General features: G+C 36.7%; 1 protein-coding gene across 7 annotated transcripts in view; it reads left to right on the top strand.

The window, feature by feature from the left end:
- LOC127155073 (utrophin) overlaps positions 1–12157 on the top strand; it is a 280024-nt gene that overhangs the window by 91650 nt on the left and 176217 nt on the right. For 6 of the 7 annotated variants that reach the window (XM_051097036.1, XM_051097038.1, XM_051097041.1 and 3 more), the window contains 8 exons: positions 42–212; positions 312–488; positions 668–796; positions 3729–3968; positions 4162–4334; positions 8293–8443; positions 11148–11323; positions 11401–11536. In XM_051097036.1, coding sequence (XP_050952993.1) covers positions 42–212; positions 312–488; positions 668–796; positions 3729–3968; positions 4162–4334; positions 8293–8443; positions 11148–11323; positions 11401–11536 — 1353 coding nt within the window. The remainder of the gene's footprint in view (positions 1–41; positions 213–311; positions 489–667; positions 797–3728; positions 3969–4161; positions 4335–8292; positions 8444–11147; positions 11324–11400; positions 11537–12157) is intronic. The other variant, XM_051097040.1, reaches the window with a different exon arrangement.

The following is a 12157-nucleotide window of genomic DNA, read 5'->3' as shown; positions in this document are numbered from 1 at the left end:
TATATTATGCATTAAATCTGCTGTATCTGTGTTTTTGACAGGCTGTGTTGTGCGAGTTGGAGGGAATGAGTGTGCGTGTGGACAGCGCTCGTGATCAGGCAGTAATATTGATGACCAGCAGGGGGCCTGCGTGCAGAGAGCTGGTGGAGCCCAAACTGGCCGACTTGAACCGCAACTTCCACAAGGTGGCGCAGCACATCAACTCTGCTCAGGTGAGACGCCAGCGGCTCAGCAGAGGCCTGAATGGAGCTTGTTTTTCAGCTGTGGACAGGCGCTCATTAGCAAGTACTAAGTATGTGTGCTGTGTTCAGGTGTCTGCTGGTCTGGAGGTCAGACAGGAGGCAGTGCGTCCACCGCAGGAGGTGGCTGATGGGAGGTCTGCTCCTGTTCTCTCCTCATCACAGCTGCAGCTGTTTGAGTCAGACCTACAAGCTACTATCAGAGCACTGGAGCAACAGGAAAAAACACATACGCCTGATGATGAGAGGGTACACACACCTGATTTAACACGCATCTCATACACGCACCTGATTTGACCATTAACAAAATGAGATGACATAACATTAAACATGGTGCGGCATTTGCTCCTGTAACAGCAGATGTGTACATAAACAGCAATATAAACCATCATGTGTTTGTTCTGAATTAGTGAGTTTGTGTGTTTTAGTTGGATGAGGAGAAAGCTCAGGTTGAGGAGGTGCTAAGGAGAGGAGAGGAGGTGCTGCTGTCTGTTCCTGATGAGGAGAGGCGAGAGGACATTCGCAGGAGACTCCTGCTGCTTCGGACACGCTACAAGGTCATTTCATGCACTCTTAACATGTCAGCCACGTAACGCCAGCTCTAAATTTCAAGCCACTTTCACACATGACACCCGTTAAATTGCGGTATTAACATTTCTGGCAACAGATTTCTGTTTATTATATGGATATTATATATTTTAAATTCTAAAACCCAAATTTTTACCCAAAGTAGCTGCTACTATTTAAAGAGCTGGTGGGTCACAGTTTATTTGGAGTTGAATGTCCACAGTATTTTCAGTTGCTTGTAATGTCATGTACTATATGTGTATAAGTAAAAACTGAAGAAGCAGAATCTTGCATTTGACATATCTTACAGCATCCTAACCTTGTGCGTTCTTAAAATGGCTAATTTACAGCTGTTACAGCTTTTTTACAGTATTATAGCAGCATTACACCTGTTATTATGGCAGTTATAGCTATGCTGCAGTCGTGATTATGACCGTTTACAGCTGTGTTAAAGCAATGTTTTGCCTGCATTGTGTCTGTTACAACAGTGTTTTAACATTGTTACATCTTTGTTTATGGCTGTTACGGCCATGCTATGGCTATTTTACAGCTACGTTTATGGCTGTTAAAGTTAATTTTTGACTTGTTATGGCTGTTACAACAATGTTTACAGCTGTTAAGGCTTTGTTACACTGTTTATGGCTGTTATGGATTTTTTACGGCTATGTGTGCAGTATTAAAGCTGTTTTGGCTATGTTAAGTTTATATCAACATTGCTTATGTCTGCATTGCAACTTTGTTATGACTGTGTTTATGGCTGTTAAAACAATGGTTGTTGCTGAGTTTACGGTTGTTTTATGGCTATTTTAACAGTTACATTTACAGATGTGTTAAAGTTGTGTTTTAACTAAATTATGACTTAAAACAGTGTTTATAGTGGTTACGGCTTTGTTACAACTGTTTATTGTTGTGTTATATGAATTAGTATGGCTATGATTACGGCTGTGTTACAATTGTATTTATTGTTGTGTTACAGGAATTACTTTGGCTATGTTTACAGCTGTTACAATTGTTTATTGTGTTACAGGAATTACTATGTTTAGGGCTGTTACATTTGTGTTTATTGTTGTGTTGCAGAAATTATTATGGCTATATTTACGGCTGTTACAATCGTGTTTATTGTTGCGTTACAGGAATTAGTATGTTTACGGCTCTAACAATTGTATTTATTGTTGTGTTGCAAGAATCACCATGGCTATGTTTATGGCTGTGTTATGGATATGTTGAAAATATGTTTACAGCTGTGTTAATGCAGTTGTGTTTGTTACAACAGCGTTTCAGCTTTGTTGCACAGTTTATGGCTGTTACAGTTTATGGGAAAGTTACAGCTATCTTAAATCTGTTTTACAGCTACATTTATGGCTGTGTTACATAGCCTACGTTACAATATTGTTTACAGCTGTATTATGTTTATAGCTGTTACAGCAATGATTGTCTGTTTTGATAGTTGTAACTGTTATTACAACAGTGTTCACAGCTGATGAGGCTGAATTTGTTACAGGAGTTGTTATGGGCTGTGTTATAGCTATGTTGAAGTTATGTTTACAGCTGTACTAAAGCTATGTTTCGGCTGTGTTACAGTTGTGTTATAGTAGTTTTTACAGCTGTTACGAGTTTGTTACGCATTTGTTTTTTGCAGTTACAGTTTTATGGTTATGCTATGGCTATTTATTGTGTTATAGCATTGTTTATGGCCATGTTAAGGCTTTGTTACCACTTCGTTTACAGCTTTGTTACATTAATGATGGTTATGTTCGCAGTTGGTTTATGGATAATTTACAGATACAGTTACAACAGCGTTTCAGCTTTGCTGCATGGATTATGGCTGTTATGGCAATGTTACAGCTATTGTGTTTACAGCTGTTATAGCTGTTGAAGTTATGTTTACAGAAGGGCTAAAGCTATGTTTTTGGTGCATTACAGCTGTGTTACAGTTGTATTTACAGCTGTTACGACTTTGTTACACCGTTGTTTTACACCGTAGCTATTACGGCTTTACAGTTATGGTATTTCTATTTTTACAACTATGATTATTGGTTTTAGCTTTGATACATTAATGATGGTTATGTTTGCAGTTTGTTTATGGCTAATTTACAGATACAATTACAACAGTGTTATAGCTTTGTTGCATAGTTTATGGCTGTTATGGCAATGTTACAGCTCTCGTATGGCTGTTTTACAGCTGTGTTTACAGCTGTGCTATATAACCTGTTACAACATTGTTCACAGCTGTATTATAGCTTTGTTCCAGCTGTGTTCATAGCTGTTACAACAATGATTTGTATATTTTTACAGTTGCGTTATGGCTATTTCACAGTTACATTTACAGCTGTGTTAAAACTGTTTTGACTGTGTTATGGCAATGTTACAACAATTGTTACTGATAAGGCTGAATGTCTTACTTGTCATGGACTATGTTTACAGCTGTGTTATAGCAATGTTGAAAAAGTGTTTACAGCTGTTAAGACAGGGCGTGTTACAGGAATTATTATTGCTGTGTTTATGGCTGTGTTATGGTTATGCTGTGGCTATTTGGTTTTGTTAAGGCTGTGTTACAGCATTGTTTATGGCTACATTAAGGCTTTGTTACAGCTGTGTTACATAATAATGGTGGTTATGTTTGCAGTTGTGTTATGGCTGTTTTACAGATAGAGTTACAGCTATGTTTTAACTGTTATGTCTATGTTACAGAAATGTTTGAGTCTGTTCATGGCTGCATTACAGCTTTAACAACTTGTTTTTATAACTTTATTACATCAGCGTTACGGCTAATAGACAGCAAATTGACCGCTGATTTGCTGGTGTTCCCACAATAAAATGTTGTTTACACAAAATTCTAAGCAAATGCTAAATGTGTGAAAACACTGTGTCTCACGGCAAATGCTTATATTCACTATGTTCTCTCTCTCTGTCTCTCTGCAGGAGCTTCATATCATCAGAACTCAGCCGGTTGTGCTCAAATCATTGTCTTCTCCTCCGCAGAGATCAGAGTCATCCCTTTCTCCTCAGGATGAGAGTAGTGCATCTGTCTCCCCGACTGACTATCTGCTGGACATTAATAAGGTTTTGCTGGCTATGGCCGACAATGAGCTGCTCCTGAACTCCTCAGAGCTCAGCGGAGGACTGTTTGAGGATTTCTCCAGCCAGGAGGACACGCTCAGGGTCAGACACACACTAATATGCTTAGACACAACTGTTTCCTTCATGACAGGGTTTAAGAAGGCCAAATATCAGTATACTAGTACAAGCATTGGGGAACTCCTTTGAAACCGTCTTGCCAAGCTACAATTGTTGGACATAATAACTTCCTGTTCTCTAGCAGTCAGTATTGACTTCTCTGTGTCTCTGTTTCTAGAATATAAAGGAGAGTTTGGAGCAGTTGGGTGAGCAGGTTGAAGTGATTAATGAGCGCCAGCCTGATGTGATTCTGGAAGCTTCCAGACAGGAAATGGCACAGATATCTGACGCCCTGACACAGCTGAACTCAGAGTGGGACAGAGTCAACCGCATGTACAGCCAGAGGAAAGGGTGAGTCTGGAATGACTCTACATTTTCCCATAATTCCCTGTCTATGCTAGCAGTCTTTCTGAGTCTCCCCATTATGCCCCTCAATCGCAAAGTGAACCTGAAAAAAATTTAATTTATTGGACATGATATTAGTTATTGCATGAAATATAATCATGAATAATTTTGAACTCTACTATGTCTATAGTTGATAGAGAGATATAGAGGTCATTATTCATTCTTTATTATACATCTTTTTAATTGTAGAGCTCTTTCTGTTGGATGTCTGTGAGCGTTAGTTATGGTGGGTTAGGAAAAGTTATCATTCCAGCTTGTATTTCCTAATTTTCTCCTTATCGGAGTTAGATTCTCTAATGTTATTTTGCCCATTCGTAACATGCTAATGGAGGAGCCCAGGGAAGGATGTACCCATGCATTCAGGATTGGGGGCGGCAAATGTAATAATTTAAAAACCCATAACAGTCAACGCCTAATCTGAATTTAGTTGGAGGGACGGAGGATATGCCCACTCAATATCTACTGAGGCTACAGCTCTGAGTCTAGCAATATGTGCTGATGATTGGTCCACAGAGAACTGTGTCAAGTCTCTGCATATTATAAATGCATGAGGATGAGAGAGAAACCAATACCAATATCTCACTACTGAAGCTTTCATTAATTCTGCTGCAGAGTGCATATGATTTAAAGAAACATTGCACTCTAATAGACATTTTCAAGGAAAATTAAAAGGATAAATAATTCCATCAATGCTACTTAGATAAAAGTAGTTGGCTCAGGTATTGCTTTTAAGTATAAGAGAATGCTTTTTTTTTTTTTTTTTTTTTTTTTTTTTTTTTTTAGTGTTGTAGAATAAGCTTGAGAAGTAAATAAACATCACATGACATAAAACTTGTGAAGAACATGCCATATTTTACCCAAAATTGCAAGACAGTTTTTTTTTTTTGCTAATTTAGCATTTGCTAATTAAAATGCTAAAATATACATGATTAATATATGGACCACAAAACCAGTCATATGTAGCACGGGTATATTTGAAGCAATAGCCAAACATACATTGTATGGGTCAAAATTATCGATTTTTCTTTTATGCCAAAAATCATTACACAAAATTTCTCAATATTTTGATTTTTTTGCACCCTCAGATTCCAGATTTTCAAATAGTTGTATCTCAGCCAAGCTTATTTATTCAGCTTTCAGATGATTTATAAATCTCAGTTTAAAAAAACTGACACTTATGACTGGTTTTGTGTTCCAGGGTCACAAATATATCAAAAATTAGAAGTGCTGGCAGCTAACTGAAATAAGCTCAAGTTTACAAAATGAAATTGCACGTTACAGAATTGCTACAAAAAAGTCTACAGTCACTTGAAAAAGTATTTACTGGAAAACGTGAATGATTGCAATGAATGTAATATCATATTATAAAAACAGGCCTAAATAGGCTTCATTTTCTTAATGCAAAATATAACTCCTCATGTATTTCCTTCAGTTTTTGAGTTGAAATGTGACCTTAACTGTTTTCTTGAGGTTCAAAACTTTAAAACTTCAAAACTCAGAGTTAATAATTTAAGAGGAATGTTCTTCTCCAAGGTGAGCAGGATTTCATCTCTGTCAGAAGTCAGTTACACAGGAAGTTGAAGTAAAATCCGCCTGCTTTCCACACCGTTAAACAGAAATGTGACCCAGTTACTCGGCCAGTTTTATAGACACCCGCTGACGTGAGGAAGAGCCAGAGTTCTCTGCTGAAAAGACCAACATAAATTTCCAAAAAAAATGAACCTGGCTGAGTTATGCTGGACTGGCTGGTGTACCAGATTAACAACTGATCACCAATGAAGTTAGTTAGAATAGCGTTTCCAATGAAGGTGGTTGGTAGTTTATCTGGTTTAATTCAAATCAGTAGGTTCTTACTGGTTTAGTAATTTGAGAAGACCAATTTTTAGTAAATTCTTTATGTAATCAGCCTAGTATGGTATTTATTAATATTTTAAATTAGTTTTTATTTTTCTATTTTCAGTTTTCATTTTATTTTATTTTAAATTTAGTTTGTGCTTATTTTTTTATATTTCTATTTGGATTTAATTTGCATCTAATATTTATGTTTTATTTCAGCTTTATTTTAGTTAATGAAATCAGTTTTAGTTAACAGTAACAACACTGACACACTGGTTACAGAAGGTAAAATAACAGGGTTTATGCGGGTCTTAAAAAATTCTTAAGTCTTAAATCGCTTTACCGTGAATTAAGGCTTTGAAAAGTCTTAAATCAGAGCAGCAAGTCTTAAATTCATATGAACATGGCATTAATAGTTTCATATTTATTTGATTGCACAGTGTTTGCTGATTTTTATTTAAACTGTGTATTTTTTTATATATATTACATCAAGATGTATGCCGTGTTTACTGATTTTCAGTTTTGTATACCTATTTAAACTTTGTGTAAGTTATTATTTTATATTAGCCATATAACATGGTGTATTTTTATTCGTTTTATTCGTTAAAAGTATGTTACGTTACGTTACGTTAATGCCACAGATTTTTAAAAGTGTAAATAAAATGTGCACAACACTTTTACAAGCTACTTAAAACCGAAGGTAAGTTAAGAAAAGAGGGAAAACTCAAACAAACTAAAAACAAACAACCGCTTGACGCCGAATTACCGCTAATTTGAAAGTGAAAGTAAAATGTGGACACGCTTTTACCGAAGGAAAGCCAGGAAAAAGGGGAAAAACTCCAATGAACTAAAAACAAACAATTGCTAGACGCTGAATTGTTTCTAATTTGAAAGTGAAAGTAAAACTCAAACTATACTTAGAGAACATATTGCTGTATTGTTTTTGAACTTTTTTTTTCCGCTTAAATTCAGTTAGTCTTAAAAAGGTCTTAAAGTCTTAAATTTGCCCTCATAAAACCTGCAGAAACCCTAAATAAGTATTGAACACGTCATATTTTTTCTCAGTAAATATATTTCTAAAGGTGCTGTCAAGTTAAAATTTTCACCAGATGTCGGTAACAACCCAAGTAATCCATACATACAGAGAAAACAAAACAAATAAGTTCATAAATTGTTATGTGTAATAAAATGGAATGACAAGACAGTGATCCCAAACACAGCTGAGGAAACTGGTTTCAGAAAAGGAAAATAAAGCTGCTAGAATGGCCCAGCCTATCACCTGACTTGAATCCAATAGAAAATATGAACTAAAGATCAGAGTTCATAGAAGAGGCCCACAGAACCTTAAAGATTTGAAGACTGTGAAAGAATGGGCCAAAATCACACCTGAGCAATGCATGTGACTAGTTTCTCCATATAGGAGGCGTATTAAAGCTGTCATTACCAACAAAGGCTTTTGTACAAAGTATTAAATAAATTGTAGTAGTTCAATAGTTTTTTTCTCTGTCATTCCATTTTATTACACATAACTTAGTTTCTGAAATTAATTGTTTTGTTTTATGCATGAATTGCTTATCGACATTTGGGGAACGTTTAATGTCAACAGCACCTTTATAAATGTATTTACCAGGAAAAATGGTGACGTGTTCAATAGTTATTTTCCCGCTGTATCTCAGTGCTCATGGGTAACTTGAACATGCTTTCAGCTGTGGTTTTAGGTCATGCATGCTTTATCGCACATAGTAATCTGTCAGATAGGGCTGGGGTCTCTGTGAGTGAATCATTAAGACTTTTGATGAATGTAGCGTCAGCTCGACCAGCCGTTTGTGTTTGTACTCTCAGTAAAATGAATTTATGATGCCGATACTGAGTGCTTGAGGGTGCAATCTGTCTGATAGATTTACTGGGGAGTGATATCAATACATCTCTTGTGCAAACACACCGCACTTGCTTTAGAATGAGATAAATGATTTGAAACAGTGCTACTGTGTTTAATTGAAGAAATGCTTGTAATGTGAGGATATCATCACTTAGATGAGCGTGTTTTTTTCTTCTGATGTGTATGCAGATGTTTTGATCGAGCTGTGGAGGAGTGGAGACAGTTTCACTGTGACCTGAACGATCTCTCACAGTGGGTGAGCGACACTGAACAGATCCTGGCTGACGGGATCAGACCAGATGGAGAACTGGACCTGGACCGCGCTCGTGCACAGCAACAGGTCAGACGCAGGGTCAAAGGTCACAGATACATTCTGTTATGACCTGCTCCATAATGGTTAAAGATCTGCTAAATGACAGGTTGTAGGTTCAAGTCCCAGCGATGAGTGAATTGAGAAAAAGAAAACAATTTGCATTTCAATGTTTTGGTAACACTTTACAATAAGGTGTCATTTGTTAACATTAGTCAAAGTATAAACTATTTTATTGACAAAAATTACACTATTCCACATTCTGCCCAAAGTCTTTCAAACAAGTGTGCCAATCAAATGCTATGAAAACATGCTTAACAATTTATGAAATATTTACTGAAATATTTTAGCAAAAATGGTTTAAATCTAAAAATGTTATTGTCATTTATTGAGCAGATAACAAACTGAAACAACTAAATAGTATTTATTTACATATCAAAAATGGCCTCCTATGCCTCTCATAACAGCTTTGCATTCTTGCTGGCATTGTTTATGTACTTTTTGACTGTAATTGGGTATCTGAAGAAACAAACAAAGGGCTTAATGATTTGTTTCTGCCTTTCTTTCATAGATAACAGCAAGGATTATATTATAGCATTAGAAATAGCCAACTACTGTTACTAAAGAACTTACTCATATTGGAGGACTAACCAATACAGAAAGCTAAAAATTGATTTTGGTTATCACCATTACTGGTAGTTTGGCGCAGCAATGGCACTAACCTTACATCATTTGTTAAAAACCTTGCATGCATTTGTTTTAATAAATTTAAGCACTGTAGCTATATAGTGAACTTCTATATAGTTTAAACCTCTATATTAAAAAGTAAAAGAATAATACAGATAATGAGGACGAATAAAAACACAAACTCAGTGTTGACCAACAGGTGAGAGGAATGTTCTGCAGAAATGCATTCACTTTAATCACGGTCACGTCTTACTGTCATTTCTATATCCTACAAAAAGTTTCCTACTCTCATTAAATATGTGCACTACATGTTGTCTTTTAAACATAAATTTAACTTTCAACAACAGATATTTCAGCACAATGAATGTTTTTGCACTGAGTATGTGTACCGTCTGTCTGGTGCACGTGCACGTGCCGGCGCTCATTCAGTAGACATTTAAACTTAACACGGACTGTCAGGACGGACTTTTATGCAGAAATGGAAATGCTCAAGTGAATTTGTGACATTTACGCTCATGCATTAGCTTAAAGCTTAAAATAAAGTATTCTCATGTTTTGTGCCGCTTGGATCACATACACCTTCCGCAGCATCTCATTCTGTTTCCTCCACTATTTTTAGATGCAGTTTGTCCAAAGAAATGTGTTAATCAGTGTTGTAATTTGACGTGACCGGCTGAAGTTTTACATGCACTGTGGACAGACCGACTAATCAATGAGAATTATTGGTGATGATTTTCATTATGGACAATTATCGATTTTATCAATTAGTTGTTGCAGCCATAAACAGGAAGAAACACAATACAATACAATACATGTATTACAGTACTTATTCATCTTTAACCTTAGTTAATAAAAATACAGTTGTTTGTTGTTAGTTCATGTTAGTTCACAGTGCATTCAGTAATGTTAACAAACACAACTTGAGATTTTAATAATGCGTTAGTAAATGCTGAAATTAACATTAACTAAGATTAATAAATGCTGTAGAAGTATTGTTTATTCTTAGTTCATGTAGCTAACTATTGAACCTTATTGTGAAGTGTTACCAACATTTAAAAAAAAGTCTAAAGTTTAAAAAGTTTAATTGTTGTACAAAGTTTATATAAACTTGAAATGTGTAAAAAAAAAAAAAAAAAAAAAAAACACAACAGCAGCAAAAACAACAACAACAAAAATATGAATATTCACATACAACATTTATAACATATTACAGTAGAAAACACTTATTTTAAAACACAATATTGTGTTTTTACTGTATTTTTGATCAAATAAATGCTGTCTTGGTGAGCATAAGAGATGATTCTTTCAAACACTTTTGAATAATAGCGAGTGCATGTATATATTGTAAACATTAAATAAGTATTTCAATAAATCCCTTCAATGAATTTTATGATTTTTCTGTCTGTATTATCAATGAATGAACATTCATGGTTTCAGTTCCCATAAAATCTGTAGCTGGAATGCATTAATGTCAATGTAAATGTCAACAAAATACTCTCAATGGAAAAGGCAGGAAAAATATCACAGAACATAATTATAGAGGGAGGTAATCATTAATCATGACTGTTAATTGAGATCAGCAATCATTCTGCGAGATGCTAATTGATAATTGTGTAATAATTCTATAATAATTAAGTCAATAAGCACTTATAACCCACAATTAAACGTGTGAAAGAAAAATGAGTTCTAGCATACAAGCAAAATAAACCGGCAATGTTTGTTAGGCTGATGTGCGAAACGAGTGTTTTGAAGAGTCACGGCAGCCTCATCCTCTGCAATTAACACACTGAAAACTCAAACAAGGACATTCGTTCATTAGACTTGTGCGTGGTTAAGTGTGTTTCACAGTCTGAGAGCTTTGGAGAATAGATGTGTGTGTCTTTCTTGATCTGAAAGTGCTGAAAGAGGGAGAGTTGAATGAAATTGTCCTCAAATACAAATTAAGGTCAGGTGCTAGTGAAGTGGTAACTTCCTGTTTATCAGTTGGACACACTGACAGGTCAACTGTCCATTAACCCAGAGTCTTTATGTCTCTCTCTGTGTGTAGGATCTGGAGGACGGCTTGGCCTCTCATCAGTCTGTGGTGGCGGTTTTGAGCCGGTCTGGAGAGCACATCATCGGTCAGGTGTCGTCACCCGACGCCGCTCTGCTGCAGGAGAAACTGGACGCTCTGAGACGCCGCTGGACACACGTCCAGAGACAAGTGTCTGAGCGTCAGCGCAGGTGAGCCTGACCACAACACCCGCACACAAACTCACAGATCAGTGTGTGCATCTTTGTGCTAAATGCTCTTTGCGCAGGTTGATGGGTGAGGATCCGGCCGTGATGGATGTCATTCAGAGAACCGCTGATTTGGCTCAGTGGTTGGAGCACACAGAGGTTGCCGTGGCGACGCTGCCCGTTTCAGCCACCGACAAGAGCCTCAGAGAGCTTAAGGTTCGACATGAGTACACACACATACATGTTGGGTTTTCATGTTTTACTGAGATTCTCCATAGACAAAATGGTTTTATACTGTACAAACCTTACTTTCTATCCCCTTACCCTAACCATACACCTGCACCTACACGTCACACAAAACTACAGGTATTTTACAGACAGTTTAATAAAAAACATTTATTTCAATATGATCCACAAGCTTGTTTCCTCATGGGGACCAAAAAATGTCCCCACAAGGACAAGGATTTTGGATATTGCCATATTTTTGGGGACATTTTGTCCCCATAACATAGAGTATACCTGAAACTCACTCACTCACTCACTCACGCATCACAGTCACCCACTCACTCACTTACTCATCACACACACACTCATCACATTTACTCACTCACTCACCTCAGACACACCCACTCACCACACTCACTCATCACACACTCACTCATCACAGTCACCCACTCACTCACTTACTCATCACACACACACTCATCACATTTACTCACTCACTCACCTCAGACACACCCACTCACCACACTCACTCATCACACTCACTCACTCATCACACACTCACTCACCACACTCACTCACTCATCACACACTCACTCACCACACTCACACCCA

The sequence above is a fragment of the Labeo rohita genome, chromosome 23 (assembly GCF_022985175.1).
Source record: "Labeo rohita strain BAU-BD-2019 chromosome 23, IGBB_LRoh.1.0, whole genome shotgun sequence".
Taxonomy (NCBI): domain Eukaryota; kingdom Metazoa; phylum Chordata; class Actinopteri; order Cypriniformes; family Cyprinidae; genus Labeo; species Labeo rohita.
This window is presented reverse-complemented; position numbering and strand designations above follow the sequence as displayed.